The 23224-nt window shown below is 39.9% G+C and overlaps 1 protein-coding gene across 1 annotated transcript in view; it reads right to left on the bottom strand.

Moving 5' to 3' along the window:
- The window catches only part of LOC102077781 (uncharacterized), a 160465-nt gene extending 137494 nt beyond the window's left edge, over positions 1-22971 (bottom strand). The window contains exons 1-3 of the mRNA XM_025903349.1: positions 22915-22971; positions 19161-19583; positions 17802-18242 (exon numbers count right to left, since the gene is read on the bottom strand). Coding sequence (XP_025759134.1) covers positions 17802-18242; positions 19161-19543 — 824 coding nt within the window. The 5' untranslated portion in view covers positions 19544-19583; positions 22915-22971. The remainder of the gene's footprint in view (positions 1-17801; positions 18243-19160; positions 19584-22914) is intronic.
- Between the last annotated feature and the right edge of the window lie 253 nt (positions 22972-23224).

Genomic DNA, 23224 nt, shown 5'->3' with positions numbered 1-23224 from the left:
GGAAAAGAGCTGAAAATGTTTTAAATGTAAATTAGAAAAACCTAAGTAATGAGAAAAGACTATTTAGAGTCAGAAAACATCTGAATGAATATTAAAAGTTCATATTCTTTGAATCACTGAATGACTAAAATATGATCACTCCACTTGGATCCACACAGTTTTAAAGGTTTACATCTCTGAGCTTTGAAAGACACGCTGTTGGAAAGAGAAGAACGATGGCTTCATTTTGAGGGTAAAATGATGGCTGTAGGGCAAATACTGTGGACACAGCAGCTGTTGAAAGAGAAGTGTTCAAGATGAATCTTGGCAGAGTGAGAGAGAGCTCGTTAGGCAGGCAGGTGTGAGCCTGGTTGCTATAGTGACTGAGCCAGGGGCTCCATACACACGCACACAGACATGCACCTCACTTTTGCTGCTTAAAATGAACAGAAAAGTCAGGCCGAAACAAATCGCTCCCAAATGAAAAGTACAGGTCCTATTGACGAAATTCCTTCACCGTGAGCGGCAGCAATGTCCAGTCTACCTAATTCTCAGTTTTCATGCCTGTGGAGTTTATTATATGGACGTGGTGACAGTGTAAAAACACCATGCTCTTCTGATTTTCAAACGAACCTTCTGAGCCATTTTAACATTAGAGTCTATGGAGGAGTTGGAGGGAGGAGGCTGTGCTTTGGTGACATTTATGAAAGAACCATAACACCTAGTACAATAGTAAACACATTGGATGAAAGAGGACAGCGATGGCTACGTTTTGAGGGTAAAATCATACCTGTAGACCAAACACCGTGGACACAGCAGCAGTTTTAAAAAATATTTTCAGATTAATTTTTTTGCTCCTCTCACTCTAGCAGTTGAGCCTTCTCACTCTAGCCCCAACATTCCGTCCCATACACACCCATTATAAACTCTGAAACGGCTGAAAAAACATCATGAAACTTAAACTGGAACTGAAGAAAAAGTATAACAGATATTGAAAAGATAAATACAAGTTGAATAGTTGAATGTCTTGGCTTCGTTTTAAAGTTTGAATGGTGGCTCTATGTCAACCTATGTTGAAGTAGATACAGTTTGAAAATGAGTAAGTTGAATGAGGATTTGAAGGGTCTCCCCATTGAAATACATGGGAAATTTTTGTTGAAAAAAGTTGAATAAAATTAAAAATATAAATGTTAAAAATGAGAAAAATAGAAGCAGTCATGTCCAAAAGAAGAGGAATCTAACGGTGTTTGAATGGTTTTTCTAAGTTGAACGGTTTTGAAGGAGATACAGTACAAAAAACGTACGGAATATATAATAAAATATAATAACTAGAAAGTGCATTTTCTGAAGAAACTGCAGTGTGAATGCTTGACTCTGAATATATGCGCTGAAATGAATTAATTGCTGAATTTTAAGTTAAAAATGTTGAATGAGATGAAAAATACAGAAATTTGCACCTGAAAACAAAAAAGCTGAACTGCTAAAAGCTGACATCCACAGAGAAGAAGTTAGAAAACAGCTGAAAATGTTTTAATTGTAAATTAGAAAAACCTAAAAAATGAGAAAAGACTATTTAGAGTCAGAAAACATCTGAATGAATATTAAAAGTTCATATTCTTTGAATCACTGAATGACTAAAATATGATCCCTCCACTTGGATCCACACAGTTTTAAAGGTTTACATCTCTGAGCTTTGAAAGACACGCTGTTGGAAAGAGAAGAACGATGGCTTCATTTTGAGGGTAAAATGATGGCTGTAGAGCAAACACTGTGGACACAGCAGCTGTTGAAAGAGAAGTGTTCAAGATGAATCTTGGCAGAGTGAGAGAGAGCTCGTTAGGCAGGCAGGTGTGAGCCTGGTTGCTATAGTGACTGAGCCAGGGGCTCCATACACACGCACACAGACATGCACCTCACTTTTGCTGCTTAAAATGAACAGAAAAGTCAGCCCCAAACAAATCCTTCCCAAATGAAAAGTACATGTCGTATTGACAAAATTCTTTCACCGTGAGCGGCAGCAATGTCTAGTCTACCTAATTCTCAGTTTTCATGCCTGTGGAGTTTATTATATGGACGTGGTGACAGTGTAAAGACAGCCTGCTCTTCTGATTTTCAAAGGAACTTTCTGAGCCATTTTAACATTAGAGTCTATGGAGGAGTTGGAGGGAGGAGTCTGTGCTTTGGTGACATTTATGAAAGAACCATAACACCTAGTACAATAGTAAACACATTGGATGAAAGAGGACAGCGATGGCTACGTTTTGAGGGTAAAATCATACCTGTAGAGCAAACGCTGCGGACACAGCAGCAGTTTTAAAAAAGATTTTAAGATTAATTTTTTCGCTCCTCTCACTCTAGCAGTTCAGCTGTCTCACTCTAGCGCCAACATTCCGTCCCATACACACCCATTATAAACTCTGAAACGGCTGAAAAAACATCATGAAACTTAAACTGGAACTGAAGAAAAGTATAACAGATATTGCAAAGATAAATACAAGTTGAATAGTTGAATGTCTTGTCTTCGTTTTAAAGTTTGAATGGTGGCTCTATGTCAACGTATGTTGAAGTAGTAGGAGTTTAAAAATGAGTAAGTTGAATGAGGATTTGAAGGGTCTCCCCATTGAAATACATGGGAAATTTTTGTTGAAAAAAGTTGAATAATTTTAAAAATATAAATTTTAAAAATGAGAAAAATACAAGCAGTCATGTCCAAAAGAAGAGGAATCTAACGGTGTTTGAATGGTTTTTCTAAGTTGAACGGTTTTGAAGGATTAGGAGTACAAAAAACGTACGGAATAGATAATAATAAAATAGAATAATAAAGATTAGAAGAACAATACTGTGAATGCTTTTACAAGCATTCACACTAATAATAAAGATTAGAAGAACAATACTGTGAATGCTTTTACAAGCATTCACACTAATAACTAGAAAATGCATTTTCTGAAGAAACTGCAGTGTGAATGCTTGAATCTGAATGTATGCACTGAAATGAATTAATTGCTGAATTTTAAGTTAAAAATGTTGAATGAGATGAAAAATACAGAAATTTGTACCTGAAAACAAAAAAGCTAAACTGCTAAAAGCTGACAACCACAGAGAAGAAGTTGGAAAAGAGCTGAAAATGTTTTAAATGTAAATTAGAAAAACATAAGAAATGACAAAAGACTATTTAGAGTCAGAAAACATCTGAATGAATATTAAAAGTTCATATTCTTTGAATCACTGAATGACTAAAATGTGATCCCTCCACTTGGATCCACACAGTTTAAAAACTTTACATATCTGAGCTTTGAAAGACACGCTGTTGGAAAGAGAAGAACGATGGCTTCGTTTTGAGGGTAAAATGATGGCTGTAGAGCAAACACTGTGGACACAGCAGCTGTTGAAAGAGAAGTGTTCAAGATGAATCTTGGCAGAGTGAGAAAGAGCTCGTTAGGCAGGCAGGTGTGAGCCTGGTTGCTATAGTGACTGAGCCAGGGGCTCCATACACACGCACACAGACATGCACCTCACTTTTGCTGCTTAAAATGAACAGAAAAGTCAGGCCGAAACAAATCCTTCCCAAATGAAAAGTACATGTCGTATTGACAAAATTCTTTCACCGTGAGCGGCAGCAATGTCTAGTCTACCTAATTCTCAGTTTTCATGCCTGTGGAGTTTATTATATGGATGTGGTGACAGTGTAAAGACAGCCTGCTCTTCTGATTTTCAAAGGAACTTTCTGAGCCACTTTAACATTGGAGTCTATGGAGGAGTTGGAGGGAGGAGGCTGTGCTTTGGTGACATTTATGAAAGAACCATAACACCTAGTACAATAGTAAACACATTGGATGAAAGAGGACAGCGATGGCTACGTTTTGAGGGTAAAATCATACCTGTAGATCAAACGCTGTGGACACAGCAGCAGTTTTAAAAAAGATTTTAAGATTAATTTTTTCGCTCCTCTCACTCTAGCAGTTCAGCTTTCTCACTCTAGCCCCAACATTCCGTCCCATACACACCCATTATAAACTCTGAAACGGCTGAAAAAACATCATGAAACTTAAACTGGAACTGAAGAAAAAGTATAACAGATATTGAAAAGATAAATACAAGTTGAATAGTTGAATGTCTTGTCTTCGTTTTAAAGTTTGAATGGTGGCTCTATGTCAACGTATGTTGAAGTAGATACAGTTTAAAGAGGAGTGAGTTGAATGAGGATTTGAAGGGTCTCCCCATTGAAATACATGGGAAATTTTTGTTGAAAAAAGTTGAATAAAATTAAAAATATAAATGTTATAAATGAGAAAAATAGAAGCAGTCATGTCCTAAAGAAGTGGAATCTAACGGTGTTTGAATGGTTTTTCTAAGTTGAACGGTTTTGAAGGAGATAGACTACAAAAAACGTACGGAATATATAATAAAATATAATAATAATAATAACTAGAAAGTGCATTTTCTGAAGAAACTGCAGTGTGAATGCTTGAATCTGAATATATGCGCTGAAATGAATTAATTGCTGAATTTTAAGTTAAAAATGTTGAATGAGATGAAAAATACAGAAATTTTCACCTGAAAACAAAAAAGCTGAACTGCTAAAAGCTGCCATCCACAGAGAAGAAGTTAGAAAACAGCTGAAAATGTTTTAAATGTAAATTAGAAAAACCTAAAAAATGAGAAAAGACTATTTAGAGTCAGAAAACATCTGAATGAATATTAAAAGTTCATATTCTTTGAATCACTGAATGACTAAAATACGGTCCCTTCACTTGGATCCACACAGTTTTAAAGGTTTACATCTCTGAGCTTTGAAAGACACGCTGTTGGAAAGAGAAGAACGGTGGCTTCATTTTGAGGGTAAAATGATGGCTGTAGAGCAAACACTGTGGACACAGCAGCTGTTGAAAGAGAAGTGTTCAAGATGAATCTTGGCAGAGTGAGAGAGAGCTCGTTAGGCAGGCAGGTGTGAGCCTGGTTGCTATAGTGACTGAGCCAGGGGCTCCATACACACGCACACAGACATGCACCTCACTTTTGCTGCTTAAAATGAACAGAAAAGTCAGCCCCAAACAAATCCTTCCCAAATGAAAAGTACATGTCGTATTGACAAAATTCTTTCACCGTGAGCGGCAGCAATGTCTAGTCTACCTAATTCTCAGTTTTCATGCCTGTGGAGTTTATTATATGGACGTGGTGACAGTGGAAAGACAGCCTGCTCTTCTGATTTTCAAAGGAACTTTCTCAGCCACTTTAACATTGGAGTCTATGGAGGAGTTGGAGGGAGGAGGCTGTGCTTTGGTGACATTTATGAAAGAACCATAACACCTAGTACAATAGTAAACACATTGGATGAAAGAGGACAGCGATGGCTACGTTTTGAGGGTAAAATCATACCTGTAGATCAAACGCTGTGGACACAGCAGCAGTTTTAAAAAAGATTTTAAGATTAATTTTTTCGCTCCTCTCACTCTAGCAGTTCAGCTGTCTCACTCTAGCCCCAACATTCCGTCCCATACACACCCATTATAAACTCTGAAACGGCTGAAAAAACATCATGAAACTTAAACTGGAACTGAAGAAAAAGTATAACAGATATTGCAAAGATAAATACAAGTTGAATAGTTGAATGTCTTGTCTTCGTTTTAAAGTTTGAATGGTAGCTCTATGTCAACGTATGTTGAAGTAGATACAGTTTAAAGAGGAGTGAGTTGAATGAGAATTTGAAGGGTCTCTCCATTGAAATACATGGGAAATTTTTGTTGAAAAAAGTTGAATAAAATTAAAAATATAAATGTTATAAATGAGAAAAATAGAAGCAGTCATGTCCTAAAGAAGAGGAATCTAATGGTGTTTGAATGGTTTTTCTAAGTTGAACGGTTTTGAAGGAGATAGAGTACAAAAAACGTACGGAATCTATAATAAAATAGAATAATAAAGATTACAACAACAATACTGTGAATGCTTTTACAAGCATTCACACTAATAATAAAGATTAGAAGAACAATACTGTGAATGCTTTTACAAGCATTCACACTAATAAAGATTAGAAGAACAATACTGTGAATGCTTTTACAAGCATTCACACTAATGAAGGATCAATGTGGATAAAACTAATGTGGCACTATAAAACTGATCACACAGAAATATTACATTAAAAATCATAGAACAGAAAATATTTTCACTGTTGATTTCAGTAAGCATCTCATCGTATGCCAATTTAATAATGTGAAGAACATTTTATTTACCTGAGCTGTGAGATATAAGGCAGACACTGCAGGAAACTCCTCACTTCACTCTCTTCATGTGAGCAGCCTGTCAGCTTCACTTGTTTCTTCTCTGGTTGGAGTTTCAGCACTTCCAGGAGGATGGAGGTCTTTCTCTCTGAGAGGTTTATGAACCAGACTGCAGGAGCTGACTGGAAAACTGACTGTAATGATGGAAGGACACTCAAGCCTGTTTTAGTCTCATAAGAGTACAGGTCCATGAGGAAGTCACACGATTTCTCTTTGAGAGGACTGTTTTTGTATCTGCACACTGATGATAACAGCTCCAGTATCTTCTCTCCTGTCTGCTGTTCTCTCTCTGCTGCTGCACAGAACAGATTCACAAAGAACCTGATTTCTTCATCTGGATCCTCAAAATAAACACTGGAACAATCAGAAGGAAACATTTAGTGATGATTTGATCTCAGCTGCATAAAAACAACCACACACTACTGGTGGACTCCATCTTGTCCTTCCTGTACATAATGAAGCTCCATGTTAAACACATCTTCCATCAGAGCAGCTGAACACTGTTTCACACTCTTACAACACAAACACTCATCCTGCTCTAACACATCTGCTACATCTGCAGGTGGACACACAAAGTGATGAAGACTCTCTGCTGTCTGAAATCTTCATCTGCTGCTCACTATAGAGTGAACGCTCAAGAAGGTTGGATTCCGGTCGAGTGAACGCTGGCGCGCTTGGCTGCCGCTGCTCACCGGTTATTATTATTACTATTACTATTTTTATTTTTTTTTTTTTTCAGTTGCTGACGACAATTTGAATCAAGTATCTAAGGCGCAACCCTGTTTTGACTTGTTTTCGCAATATTTGCGGGCTTCTATTGCTTGCCCTGCAGCTCTCAGCTGGTTGTTCGGTCCGTCCGTTTGTGTTCAGTGCTTGGCCCTGATTAAGATGCAGATCCACAGGGTGTTGGTGTGGCTCGTGCTCACCTGGGGTTTTTTTTTATCCATCATTCATCACCCGACGACAGCTCTTCTCCAGTACTCTGCTACGGATCTTTTGCGGCTCCATTTTTGCCTGGCTGTCTCTCCACCTGTGGCTCTATACTTCTACCCGGACATCGCCTTCCAGCCCCGCCGCAGGTATATCCACTGAGGGCTTCGGCGGAAGTTCAACATCAGTGACACTAACTCAATATTTTCCATCTGGTCAAAAACTCGTCGTCCTCCCTGCAAGACTGACCGGGCTGTTGACCACAGTGTGCTGGCCCACCTGGCTAGATCAACTAAGCCTACTGTCAGGCATGGTAACTCCAGCATCAAGTTTGGTCTATTAGACATCTGCTCTCTCACTGGTAAGGGACATCTCGTACATGATCTCATCTGTGATCGTAAGTTGGACTTTCTTTGCTTGACTGAAACATGGCAAGAGCCTAATGACTGAGTTTGTTTACACCTGTCAACCTCGCATCTCGGGGAGGGGCGGAGGTCTCGCGATAATTCACCGGAAGCACTGGAAAGTTCTCCCTGTCTCTGCCCCTCCCTCCCATTCATTTGAATATACTGCACTACAGCTCCCTGGATCTACCCCCACCATCATATGTACTGTTTATCGGCCACCTAAGCCAAACAAGGAGTTTTTAAATGAATTTTCTGCTCTTCTCACTCATTTCTCTGTACTTTCTCCAAATCTGATCATTGCTGGTGACTTCAATATTCATATGGACAATGATAAAATCCCTCTTTCCAGAGATTTTACCTCCTGCCTGGAAAGTTTTGGGCTTCTACAGTACATAAAATTTCCTACCCATTCTAAAGGTCATATCCTGGATTTGGTCTGTTGTTCTGGCATTACCCCCACCCATTGTAAAGCCACATTGTTTCCCCAGTCTGATCATATGTTTATTTCTTTTGATGCAAACATAACCGCTTCCAAAACCTGTATCTCTCGTAATATCACTTTTAGGAAAATTAGTAATATCAACCCAGCTGTTTTTTCATCTGCCGTCCATGACCTTCCATCTATCCACAGCTCCTCAACCCCTCATGAACTCATTTGTCATTATAATGTCAACCTTCATAACCTTCTTAACATATTTGCTCCCCTTAAATATCGAACTGTCTCATTTTCCCATTCAGCTCCATGGTTTACCTCCGACCTGCGTCACCTTAAAGCTAAAGGACGCCAACTCGAACGTCTATTCAAGAAAACCGGACTTACTGTACATAAAGAAATGCACAATGATCATGTTTTGTTCTATAAGGACTGCATTGCCTCAGCCAAATCTGCTTACTACTCTGGTTTAATTAGTTCTAATGAAGGTAACTCCAGGTCCCTCTATTCATTGTTCAGTAAAATTACAAAACCTCCAGACACATTCCCCTCCCACATGTATTCTGTTGATTTTTGCAACTCTCTTATCTCTTTTTTCACTTGTAAAATCTCAGACATTCACCGTCAACTTAACTCTTTAGGAGCTCCTGACTCTGAAGTAGACTTCCTGGTTCTCCCACTGTCTTCCTGTCAGTTATTTTCAAGCTTTACTCTTCCCTCCATAACTGACGTATCTAATCTCATTAAAAAATCTAAGTCATCCACCTGTCAACTTGACCCTCTCCCTAGTGTTAGTTAAAGCCTGTCTTCCCTCGTTAGCACCTCTCATAACCAATATTATTCATTCCTCCCTGAACACTGGAATTGTTCCTGAAGCACTGAAAAAGGTTTCTGTTATCCCAATTCTCAAAAAGCCTGGTGCAGACCCCAATAACTTTGATAACCTTGCCCTATATCAAATCTCCCCTTTATTTCAAAAATTCTTGAAAAAGTTGCCGCTGCCCAGCTTCATTTACATCTCAATGACCATAATCTCTATGAACAATTTCAATCTGGTTTCCGCCCCAATCATAGCACAGAAACTGTTTTGTTAAGAATTACCAATGACCTTCTGATGGCAGCTGATTCTGGTCTCCTATCCATTCTCATCCTTCTTGATCTTAGTGCGGCGTTTGATACCATTTCTCACAATATTCTCCTGAACCGGTTAGCTTCCATTGGCATTAGTCATACCCCCCTTGCCTGGTTTACCTCCTATCTCTCAGACCGCACTCAGTTTATCCAATTTAAATCCCATTCTTCTACTCTCTTTCCTGTTTCTGCTGGTGTGCCCCAGGGTTCAGTATTGGGGCCTCTTTTATTCATTATTTATATGCTTCCTCTTGGTTCTATATTCCGAAAATATAATATAAATTTTCACTGTTATGCCGATGACACCCAGCTCTACCTTTCTTCTAAACCCAATTCATCCCTCCCACCTACCTCCCTCTCAAACTGTCTTATTGAGATTAGATCCTGGTTCTCCTCCAATTTTCTCAAACTTAACAGTAATAAAACTGAAGTTTTATTTGTTGGTACACCATCTATCTTAACCAAATCCCACAGCTTTTCCATTAACATTGAAAATTCTCCTACCCGTCGTTCCCGTCAGGTTAAGAGTTTGGGTGTCATACTTGATAATACTCTTTCATTCCAGTCTCACATTAATTACATAACCCGGTCTGCATACTTCCATTTACATAATATTAACCGACTCCGTCCCTTCCTTACCCCCCATGCTGCTTCCATCCTTGTCCATAGTCTTATTACGTCCCGTATTGATTACTGTAATTCCCTCCTATTTGGTCTCCCTAAAAGGTCCCTTCATAAACTCCAACTTCTTCAAAATTCTGCAGCTCGGATCATAACCCATACTCGGTTAAGAGCTCATATTACCCCAGTTCTTCAGCAGCTTCACTGGTTGCCCATAGAAGCCAGGATAAATTTTAAAATCTTACTTCTTACATACAATTGTATCCATAAATCTGCTCCTTCATATTTGTGTGACCTGCTCCATATCACCACTGTTTCCCGCCCTCTCAGATCATCATCTGCTATTCATCTTACTGTTCCGTCCTCACACCTTATTACTATGGGGAACAGAGCTGGCTGTTCGGCTCTGGAACTCTCTTCCTCCTGCACTAAGAAATACTGACTCCCTTTCCGTATTTAAGACACAGCTCAAAACACATCTGTTTAAACTGGCTTATTCGCTTTAATGCTGATTTTATCTGTTGTCAAGCTCTGTTTTGTAATTATAACTTATTTTATGACTACTGTTCCTTTTATTAATTGTGTTTTTTGTAAGGTGACCTTGGGTTTCTGAAAGGCGCCCTCAAATAAAATGTATTATTATTATTATTATCATTATAGAGCTGCTACCAAAATCATCATCATCATGCTCAGTAAAGTTCAACAAAGTCAGGAGATAAAGTGCAGCTTCATGTAACTCATTCATTTACTGAGTTACTCACTGAAGGACTCATTGAGTTTGCTTTCATGTTGTTTCCATGGCGATGATGGATTCAGGTGTAAAGGATGTTTCTGGCTGTATCACTGCAGCATAGAGATGGTTCACAGCTGCTTTGATTTTGAAGCTGCTCTCATTTTCAAAAAGCCACAAACAGTTTGAACTTTGACTTTAAACATTTGATGTCACGTTGTTGTTGTTTTAAGAGCAGCTTTAAACAGGACTGACTTGTCAGCACTGAGCTACGTTCTTCTTCTTCTTCACATCATTTCATGATTCTGCTGCAGGTCAAACATGCAAGTTTCCATCAAACACATGTGTGCACTCCAACACTCTCCTCTCTGCTGCATGAGCTCAGTCACATGCTCACCTTCATTCACACAACTTACATCAACTTATTGGATTTAACATGAAATCAATTCATTTCTACATCTATCAAATCTAAATCAAATTCAACCTTTCTGATGAGAACTTCTTATTTTAGATCCTGTTGTCCTGTTTCATCTGAGATTTATAGAAAACATGAAACTTCACAGCAACAAACAGCTGAACAAGTCAGTGAAACACAGTGGTGTACTGAGCACATTTCCCTCTGAAATATGACAGAGTCTGAATACATTTACAATATGATCCATGTAGATAAAGTCACAAATATGATGCTGGTGACAAACAAATAGCACAAGACAAAATCATCACTTTACCATTTATGGACCTTCAAATATTTCCATCACTTCATTTCACAGCACATCTTTTCTTACAGATATTTGACTCATGTGAAGAAGATTTCATTTACCTGAGCTGTGAGATATAAGGCAGACACTGTAGGAAACTCCTCACTTCACTTTCTTCATGTGAGCAGCCTGTCAGCGCCACTTGTTTCTTCTCTGGTTGGAGTTTCAGCACTTCCAGGAGGATGGAGGTCTTTCTCTCTGAGAGGTTTATGGACCAGTCTGCAGGAGCTGACTGGAAAACTGACTGTAATGATGGAAGGACACTCAAGCCTGTTTTAGTCTCATAAGAGTACAGGTCCATGAGGAAGTCACAGCATTTATGTTTCAGAGGTCTGTTTTTGTATCTGCACACTGATGATAACAGCTCCAGAATCTTCTCTCCTGTCTGCTGTTCTCTCTCTGCTGCTGCACAGAACAGATTCACAAAGAACTTCGTTCTGTCTTTGTCTGATGTCTCATCATCAACACTGGAACAATAAGAAGGAAACATTTAGTGATGATTTGATGTGAGCTGCATAAAAACAACCACACACTACTGATGGATCAAACACTTATTTCACTCAGTGACACAAAAATCACTTTGTAATGTTTGTGTATTTAATCGTTGTTGATTTTCTCTCTTCAGTAAAATGAAACTCTGATAAAAATCAGAGACTGTTTATTTCTTTGTAAGTCAGCAAATTTATAAATTGAGCAGAGGATCAAATAATTATTTCCTGCACTGTAAAAAGGTAGAATACTCTGTGTGAGAACAGCTGTGATATAGTGTTGTATTAATTGGAGACGGCACAATACCACTTTTTTATGTCTGATACCGATATCATAAATTTGGATATCTGCCGATACTGATATAAATCCGATATAGCGTATTTTACAATCAATATAACGTTTTTTTTTAAATATCTTGCTGCATTTTATATATGTTCATTCTCAAGTTTAAAAAAACAAAACACTAAAGCTATTCTGTTATACTATAACATAACCAAGTAACACAAAACAATTAAATAAACTTGAAACACCCCCCACACAATGAAACATGTGGTTTAGTCCAATTAGGCTTCCATCAGTACTTCTGATCCCACAGCACTTTGCCAACCAGAAAGGAGAAGCCAAAACATCAGGCAACTCAAACAAAGAAAGATGTATTAATATAACATAAAACAGAACTTTGACCTTGCATGTTTGCACTCCATATAAACAATGGAAAGTGTGATGGAAAAAAAATTATTTAATAAAGACCATCTCTGAATCGAGGAGGGGGCCTAAGGGTACATCTTTCGCCATCTTACAATGCTGTGATTGCAGGCATTCCCCAACTCTCTGTGAGTGGTACTCACGGCCATTGATCAGTGGTTGTTGATCAATGGTCATAAGAATTTGCATAATTATGATGAAGGAACTGACCTCCCAGCCAATGTTCCCTCTAAACTGCGCGCGTGCGCAATTGCGGACTGCTGGCACGGTCTCTGAGCACACAAAATCTGTGTTGCACACACACAAAAAAATCTAACCTGAATTGAAATTAAAATTAAAACTTTAAAAATTCTGTTTTGCAGTGTTAGTCAGTAAGTGACTGGCTGCTCCAGTATGGGATTAGAACGATGCCACCTTATCCCATAGTCCAGCCAATGATGTGATTCACATTTGTATATACGCAGCTAATCAACGTCATTGACAGGCTATGACAGCGTCCTTATGTGCCGACACCGGTGTTTTAGCTAGCAAAGCGGCGTGGCTGATGTGGAGTGAAGCCACGTTAATGACAACGTGTACAACCATTGGAGATGTGAGCAGGACAGACGGAACAATTGATGGAAAAAGTGTGGACTTTATACCAGTTTTTAAATTGGGATTTTGACAGCATTTTTATGTGACAACTTCTCTTTTTAGATAAATGCAGAGTTTAAGCGCATTACCACCATGCCACTGCAGTCCAGATTACTCTCACAGATAGATGTGCTATCTGACAAACTAATAAAGGTCTTCAAAAGGCGAGGAGGACAAATAGGAAGAAGACTTCAGAACATTCTGGAGCCCACAGCCCAGGTAAGAAAAAAAATAATTTGTGCTTTAGGGAAAATAATAATTTTAACAAAATGCTGCTTGTCACTCTATGCCAGGAGTATGTTGAAAATCACCTGGGATTTTCACAATTTACCATGGGTGTGTTTTTTTTTTTTCTTTTACCTGCATTAGAACTATGTGTGGAGTTCATAGTTGAACACCTCTCTATGCTCTGACAGTATTCTGCTTCTTTGCATGGAGATTTCACTTCAGAAATGGATTACCTTTTTAAGCATTGTGAGGACTCAAATCACATGCTGTAATGAATCCATTTTTGTTCACCTAATGTGTTAATGTTAACATTTTTTGGAATAGTGACACAGATTAAAATAAGATTTGGTATAATGGTATTTGACCAGTGTTCTGTTAATTAAATTTTGGAATTCTGCATTTTCTAGGCCACAGATGAAGCCATTATCCAACGATCTAATAAGGAAACAACCATGGGAATTGTTGCGAAATCAGTTTTACCCCGGTTCTTTTATTCGTCGAGGGATCCAGAAATGGCATCGGAACTCGGTAGTTATTTTTACAAAATCTTTATTCATCTTTATTCATCTTCATTTAAGCATGCACTTCTAGAAGGGAAGACGAGGCCGGTGTCCCTCTGAAACAATCTTCACCCCTTTGTTAGCTCCAGGCAGCTTTATAGGAGCGACCCCATCATAAATCCCCATGGTGTGCTGGAAACTCTGTGTCTGTGCGCGTTCCCGTGTGTATGTGTGAGTGCTCGTGAGTGACTGTGTGTGCATACCTGGTATGTGCGTGCACGTGAGTGAGTGTGCATATAGATGTGGGAGTATATCAGTTAAAACACTGTGGGTGTGTGTCTCTTCCTAGGGGCCATAAATACCATCTCCCCTCCAGACCACAGTTATCCAGTTACAAATCTACTTCTAAGCTCATGACACAATCAGGCCTTTGTTTATATCCAGGGCAGTGTCAGTGTCTCTACCATAATTCTACATTCTGTCTTAACACATTTCTAAACTCTAAAACAAACTAAACATTCCTACATGTCTAAACTCTAAAATAAGCTAAACATTTCTACAGAATTTACATCATAAAGTCAAGAGATGCCAATGGCAGCCCTGAGGACATCGGGATAGTCCTTGAAGGCCAGAGAGTCTGGCAGGATTTGGATAACTAGCAGCTGCAATGCTGTTTGGACTAATGTACACTTTGAACCTCACCTACCCACTGGAAAAGTATACCTTCGAGGTATTATAGAAACTGGTTATGGAGCTCAAAAGGAACAGCCTTTCAAAGAAGGCCCAGGTTTTCAGGACCAGACTGTACGATTGAACAGTTTTCCAGTTATGATGTGGGAACATCATGTTTACCTCTTCGAATATGTACCATCCTTTCTTTTAAGCCAGCACTGGTAAAGTTGCAGTACATAGTGAAACTTATTTTTCTGGCACTTTTCAACTTGGGGCCTTTATTACTGCAGTGTTCAGTGTTCACTTTTCAAGCCATGGCTCTTTTGAAAAAAAATTCAAACTTTGAATGTCCATTTTTCTCAATGGAAATGGTGCCTTGCACCAATTTCACCAGTTTGCAATTTCTTTCCCAAGGTGCACCACTACAAACAGATTGCATGGTCTAGTATTAGTGATTGTGATGTTTAGTGATAGAAGCAAGCCAATACTAATCAGTTTAGGTCTCTTGGTTTTGTGCCTGTGGGTTATAATGTTATTTTAAGTCTCTTCTTTGTGTCATTTTAATAATTACACCCCTGTTGCCATATTACCTTGTGGCTCTTACATTTAAAAAACAATTTTTTATATAAGCGTGATGTCATAAGGCCCCACAATGTTGAATTCAGGTTACAGCAGATAACTTTGAGGAATGTTGTGGAATGTTTTTCAAGAGATGCATTGTACAAATATGACTCATGTATATTTTGGAAGCCTGAATTGAAAGTCCATTGTTACAACTGTGTAGTATTTTCAAAAATACAGGTCATTGTTCAAAAATGTTTTGCTTATTTCTTTGATTGAAGAGAAAGTGTACAGTACATACAGTAAGATCAGCCTTAATTTACTTTTATTTATTGAACACTCAATTATATATTAGAAATTTGTTATAAAATAAAATAAGCTTACCATAAAATAATCTTGTCAATATAACACATAGTAGTCCAATACAATTAACACAAAAAGTTCATGTCTGATAAACAAGTGGTTTCTATAAATATTTGACCGGAATGAAAAACATAACAACAACATAAAAAAGTCATGTTCATGTTACCAGAAAAATGTGTTCAGGTATAACATAAAAAACTAAGGTTAACCAAACATAACTTAATTTCGTGCAACCGATTATAATAATTTTTTTATGTTTATCCCACTGATTATTTTTTTCCAGTGTATGCGCACACACAGGCACTCCCGTGCTCGTGCATACACACAGACACAGAGTTTGCAGCACACCATGGGGGTTTTATGATAGGGTCACTTCTACAAAACTGTGGTACACAGACAAAGGAGTGAAGATTTTGCAGAGGGACACCGGCCTTGCACGTCCCCCCTTCTAGAAGATGCATGCTTAAATGAACATGAATAAAGATGAATAAAGGTTTTGTGAAATGACTACTGACTTCCGGTGCCGTCTCTGGATGCCCGAGGAATCTACGAACCGGGGGAAACTGATTTCGCAACAGGGACAATTAAACCCCATTTTTGAATTAAAACCCCTGTGTCCTCTATGTCTTACTGCTCGGTCGCTGACAACTGACAACAAGAAACTGAAAGAGTCGATCAAATATAACAGCAGCAACAATAAAACTGAAGCATGATTCCATCATATTGAATCCCCACAGTTTAAATATGAAACAAATGAAAAAGAAATATTATCAGAATATTGCAAATATGAAAAAAACTAAAATATTTTCTTTGTTTAACATTATATATTTCCTTATACAGATTTGATCAAGTGAAGAAGATTTCATTTACCTGAGCTGTGAGATATAAGGCAGACACTGCAGGAAACTCCTCACTTCACTCTCTTCATGTGAGCAGCCTGTCAGCTCCACTTGTTTCTTCTCTGGTTGGAGTTTCAGCACTTCCAGGAGGATGGAGGTCTTTCTCTCTGAGAGGTTTATGGACCAGACTGCAGGAGCTGACTGGAAAACTGACTGTAATGATGGAAGGACACTCAAGCCTGTTTTAGTCTCATAGTCCTTCACATGAGAACACAGATCAAGCAGGAAGGCAGACTGACATTTCTTTCCATAATCATTCAAGTGTATGTGCACAAAGGGGAAATTTTGATATGTGCACACTGATGATAACAGCTCCAGTATCTTCTCTCCTGTCTGCTGTTCTCTCTCTGCTGCTGCACAGAACAGATTCACAAAGAACCTGATTTCTTTATCTGGATCCTCAAAATCAACACTGGAACAATAAAAAGGAAACATTTAGTGATGATTTGATCTCAGCTGCATAAAAACAACCACACACTACTGATGGACTCCATCTTGTCCTTCCTGTACATAATGAAGCTCCATGTTAAACACATCTTCCATCAGAGCAGCTGAACACTGTTTTACACTCTTACAACACAAACACTCATCCTGCTCTAACACATCTGCTACATCTGCAGGTGGACACACAAAGTGATGAAGACTCTCTGCTGTATGAAATCTTCATCTGCTGCTCACTATAGAGCTGCTACCATCATCATCATCATGCACAGTAAAGAGATTATTCACTTGATTTCTCTGTATTGTACTTCTGGAAGTTCTGATAAAATAGGTCTCTTTTGTATTAGTACAGCAGATGGTTTACAAGTTAAATAATCATATTATAAAGGCATTGTGATATTTAACAGCCACAAACAGTTTGAACTTTGACTTTAAACATTTGATGTCACGTTGTTGTTGTTTTAAGAGCAGCTTTAAACAGGACTGACTTGTCAGCACTGAGCTACGTTCTTCTTCTTCTTCACATCATTTCATGATTCTGCTGCAGGTCAAACATGCAAGTTTCCATCAAACACGTGTGTGCACTCCAACACTCTCCTCTCTGCTGCATGAGCTCAGTCACATGCTCACCTTCATTCACACAACTTACATCAGCTTATTGAATTTAACATGAAATCAATTCATTTCTACATCTATCACATCTAAATCAAATCTAACCTTTCTGATGAGAACTTCTTTATTTTAGATCCTGTTTCATCTGAGATTTATAGAAAACATGAAACTTCACAGCAACAAACAGCTGAACAAGTCAGTGAAACACAGTGGTGTACTGAGCACGTTTCCCTCTGAAATATGACAGAGTCTGAATACATTTACAATATGATCCATGTAGATAAAGTCACAAATATGATGCTGGTGACAAACAAATAGCACAAGACAAAATCATCACTTTACAATTTATGGACCTTCAAATATTTCCATCACTTCTTTTCACAGAACATCTTTTCTTACAGACATTTGACTCATGTGAAGAAGATTTCATTTACCTGAGCTGTGAGATATAAGGCAGACACTGCAGGAAACTCCTAATTTTACTCTTTTTATGAGTGTACTGTGTCAGCTCCACATGTTTCTTCTCTGGTTGGAGTTTCAGCACTTCCAGGAGGATGGAGGTCTTTCTCTCTGAGAGGTTTATGGACCAGACTGCAGGAGCTGACTGGAAAACTGACTGTAATGATGGAAGGACACTCAAGCCTGTTTTAGTCTCACAGTCCTTCACATCAGAGCACATATCCAGGAGGTGATCACACCGATATTTCCTATCATCGTCATCCATGTATCTGTCATCAAAAGGGAATGTATCAAAGCTGCACACTGATGATAACAGCTCCAGTATCTTCTCTCCTGTCTGCTGTTCTCTCTCTGCTGCTGCACAGAACAGATTCACAAAGAACCTGATTTCTTCATCTGAATCCTCAAAATAAACACTGTAAAAATAAGAAGGAAACATTTAGTGATGATTTGATCTCAGCTGCATAAAAACAACCACACACTACTGATGGACTCCATCTTGTCCTTCCTCTACATAATGAAGCTCCATGTTAAACACATCTTCCATCAGAGCAGCTGAACACTGTTTTACACTCTTACAACACAAACACTCATCCTGCTCTAACACATCTGCTACATCTGCAGGTGGACACACAAAGTGATGAAGACTCTCTGCTGTATGAAATCTTCATCTGCTGCTCACTATAGAGCTGCTACCATCATCATCATCATCATCATGCTCAGCAAGGAGATTATTCACTTGATTTCCCTGTATTGTACTTCTGGAAGTTCTGATAAAATAAACTGAAAGTGAGGTCTTCTTCTTCTTCACATCATTTCATGATTCTGCTGCAGGTCAAACATGCAAGTTTCCATCAAACACATGTGTGCACTCCAACACTCTCCTCTCTGCTGCATGAGCTCAGTCACATGCTCACCTTCATTCACACAACTTACATCAACTTATTGGATTTAACATGAAATCAATTAATTTCTACATCTATCAAATCTAAATCAAATCTAACCTTTCTGATGAGAAACTTCTTTATTTTAGATCCTGTTTCATCTGAGATTCATAGAAAATATGAAACTTCATAGCAACAAACAGCTGAACAAGTCAGTGAAACACAGTGGTGTACTGAGCACGTTTCCCTCTGAAATATGACAGAGTCTGAATACATTTACAATATGATCCATGTAGATAAAGTCACAAATATGATGCTGATGACAAACAAACAGCACAAGACAAAATCATCACTTTACAATTTATGGAGTTTCAAATATTTCCATCACTTCTTTTCACAGCACATCTTTTCTTACAGACATTTGACTCGTGTGAAGAAGATTTCATTTACCTGAGCTGTGAGATATAAGGCAGACACTGCAGGAAACTCCTAATTTTACTCTTTTTATGAGTGTACTGTGTCAGCTCCACATGTTTCTTCTCTGGTTGGAGTTTCAGCACTTCAAGGAGGATGGAGGTCTTTCTCTCTGAGAGGTTTATGGACCAGACTGCAGGAGCTGACTGGAAAACTGACTGTAATGATGGAAGGACACTCAAGCCTGTTTTAGTCTCACAGTCCTTTACGTGGGAGTACACATCCAGCAGGAAGTCAGACTGATATTCAACAGCTTTCTGTCTGTAAGTAAAAGGGAAAGTTCCACGTTTGCACACTGATGATAACAGCTCCAGTATCTTCTCTCCTGGTTGCTGTTCTCCGTCTGCTTCTTCCCACATTAACTTAGTTTGGCTTGAGAGTAAAAATGAAGGAGAGAAACTGGAAGGAAAATTGAAAAAAAGCATTCAGTAACTGGAAAGAGGTACAAAAATATTTAACTGAAAAAATATACTAACATATTTTACCTTATCAAACGAAAGCAGCTGAAACAGATTTATATAGAAAAGAAATCTCAGTTCTTTGTATTATAGTTTATTAAAAAAATTTAAAAAATATAAACATTTGGGATTTTCTTCTAAGAATCAGAATCAGAAAGGGTTCTATTGCCAAATGTTGAGCAGGTTTACAACATTAGGAAATTGCTACGGTACTTAGTGCAAACATACTGTCATATAACACTTAAATAGACATAAAAATAACAATTAAAGAATTAAAAGTGCTAAGTAGATAGATATATACATGGGTGCAGGTGATCATCAGGTCCAAACATGGAATGACGCAGTGAACACAGTGTAGGGTCATGTGTTAGTGGTGGGAACAGTCATATGGTTATTGTTCATGAGTCCAACAGCAGAGGGGAAGAAACTGTTCTTATGGCGAGAGGTTCTGGTGCGAATGGACCGGAGCCTCCTGCCTGAGGGGAGCAGGTCAAACAGTCTGTGTCCAGGGTGAGAAGGGTCAGCTTTGATCCGAGCTGCACGCCCCAGTGTCCTGGAGGTGTACAGGTCCTGCAGAGATGGGAGTCTGCAGCCAATCACCTTCTCAGCAGAGCGCACAACACGCTGCAGTCTCTGCTTGTCCCTGATAGTGGCTCCAGCGTACCACACGGTGATGGAGGAGGTGAGGATGGACTCGATGATTGCAGTGTAGAATTGCATCATCGTCCATGTTGGCAGGTTGAATTTCTTCAGCTGCCTCAGGAAGTACATCCTCTGCTGGGCTTTCTTTATGACGGAGGTGATGGTGGGCTCCCACTTCAGGTCCTGGGTGATGGTGGTACCCAGGAAGCGGAATGAGTCCACAGAGGTGATGAGGGTGTCAGTCAGGATGATGGGGGGAGTGGGGCTGTGTGCTTCCTGAAGTCCACAATAATCTCCACTGTCTTCTGGGCATTCAGCACCAGGTTGTTGTGGCTGCACCAGGATACCAGACGTTCAACCTCCTTCCTGTAGGCAGACTCATCCCCATCCGAGATGAGTCCAATAACGGTGGTGTCATCTGCAAACTTGATTAGCTTGACAGACTGGTGGGTGGAGGTGCAGCAGTTAGTGTACAGGGAGAAGAGCAGAGGAGAAAGAACACAGCCCTGAGGGGAGCCGGTGCTGATGGTCCGGGAGTCCGAGACATTCTTTCCCAGCCTCACATGCTGCTTCCTGTCCGTCAGGAAGTCAGTGATCCACCGGCAGATGGGATCAGGCACATTCATCTGGGAAAGCTTGCCTTGGAGATGGTCTGGAAGGATGGTGTTAAAGGCAGAGCTGAAGTCCACAAACAGGATCCTGGCGTAGGTTCCTGGGGAGTCCAGATGCTGCAGGATGAAGTGTAGAGCCATGTTGATAGCATCGTCTACAGACCTGTTGGCTCTGTATGCAAACTGCAGGGGGTCCAGGAGGGGGGCCGTGAGGGTCTTGAGGTAGGAGAGAACCAGGCGCTCAAATGACTTCATGACCACAGATCTCAGAGCCACAGGTCTGTAGTCATTTAGTCCAGTGATCCTAGGTTTCTTGGGGACAGGGATTATGGTAGAGGACTTGAAGCAGGCAGGCACATGACATGCCTGCAGTGAGGAGTTGAAAATGCCAGAAAACGCTGGGGCCAGCTCGTTTGCACAGTGTCTGAGGGTGGCAGGAGACACACCGTCTGGGCCAGGAGCTTTTCGAGCATTCAGAGTCTTAAACTGCTTCCTCACATCTGCTTCATGAATATGAAGAGTAGTGGTGGGAGAAGGTGGTGTGAAATCCTCCTTGGTGAGGGGTGTGGAGGGAGGTGTTGTAGGTGAAATGTTTGATGGTGGTGATGGCTCTATGGAGGGGGGAGAGGTGGGGGAATGAGTGTCCAAAGTGTCTCTATTGTTGGGGCCGTTGGAGGTGTGAAGGCTGCTTGATGGCTCGTCAAAACGGCAGTAAAAGTCGTTGAGGGTGTTGGCCAAGAGCAAGTCATCAGTGGAGTGGGGGGTTTTAGGCTTGTAGTTGGTGATATTCCTAAAACTTTTCCACACAGAGGCCGAGTCATTTTCTGAGATCTGCTGCTGCATCTTCTCAGAGTGCTGATGTTTAGCAATGTCCACTTCTTTAGTGAACCTGTACTTGACCTCTCTGTAGCAGTCCCTGTCTCCGCTTCTGAACGCCTTTCTCTTTTCCAGCCACAGTTTTTTGAGTTTAGGAGTAAACCAGGGTTTGTCATTGTTATAACTCACCCTGGTGCGTGATGGCACAATGCTGTCCTCACAGAAGTGGATATAGGAGGTGACAGTGTCCGTAAACTCGTCCAAGCTGTTAGAAGCAGCCTTCATTGTGTCCCAGTCTGTAGACTCCAAACACGTGCAAAGCTCCTCCACAGCCTCGTTGCTCCACAGTTTTTTAGTCCTCACAACAGGTTTGGAGAGCTTCAGCCTCTGTCTGTACGTGGGGATCAGGTGGATCATGACGTGGTCAGAAAGTCCGAGTGAAGCGCGGGGCACCGCGCGATAGGCCCCGCTGATCGTGCTGTAGCAGTGGTCCAATGTCCTCTCCTCTCTGGTCGGGCATTTAATATACTGCTTGTATTTGGGAAGCTCTTGGCTCAGATTGGCTTGCCAACAGCGTGTCATAAAAGAGTAATAGCTACTCAGTATAGTGTATTTTAAGCTAATGTAATTTTTCAAATCGGAAGTTTCTAACCTCAGCTAGGGCCAATGAATTAATTAGGTTTTTGGGTTGTTTTTTTGTTTTTTTTGCTTTGGCCATTTCACTAATTCCAAGGAACGATTACACCGTTTCCCGCTGTTACGGAAATTGGAAATTTAATTAACAAATCTACAGACAAGGTAGTTAACACCTTTAATCCTGGGAAAGACACGCTCAGCAGCTGCATGCTTTCTCTAATAATGGGCTTAAGATCTCGTATTTTGGCCAGCTACTACGGGATCGCGCTCTGGCATGGGCACAGGTGGTGCTGTGCGCTAATCCTGAAATAACCTATGACAAGTTTTTGTGTCAGTTTCAGAATGTTTTTGATAAGGCTTCCCTGACTCATCGCTGGAATACTGATTGCTTTGGAGCAACCCTCATCTCTGTGAATAGGTCCCCCCCCCCCAGTATAATTCTGTAATATACTATGCTATGATTAATTTAACCTGGTTTACATCACAACAATCCATATGTAAAGTCAATCATGTAAAATTACATATTTCTTCATACAGATTTAATCATGTGAAGAAGATTTCATTTACCTGAGCTGTGAGATATAAGGCAGACACTGAAGTAAAATCAGTACTTCACTCTCTTCATGTGAGCAGCCTGTCAGCTCCACATGTTTCTTCTCTGGTTGGAGTTTCAGCACTTCCAGGAGGATGGAGGTCTTTCTCTCTGAGAGGTTTATGGACCAGACTGCAGGAGCTGACTGGAAAACTGACTGTAATGATGGAAGGACACTCAAGCCTGCTTTAGTCTCATATTCCTTCAGATGGGAGTACAGATCCAGCAGGAAATCACACGGATATTCATAATCCAGGTCTCTGTCACTATACGGGAATGTTTGAT

Source organism: Oreochromis niloticus, linkage group LG23 (assembly GCF_001858045.2).
Source record: "Oreochromis niloticus isolate F11D_XX linkage group LG23, O_niloticus_UMD_NMBU, whole genome shotgun sequence".
In the NCBI taxonomy this organism is placed as follows: Eukaryota; Metazoa; Chordata; class Actinopteri; order Cichliformes; family Cichlidae; genus Oreochromis; species Oreochromis niloticus.
This window is presented reverse-complemented; position numbering and strand designations above follow the sequence as displayed.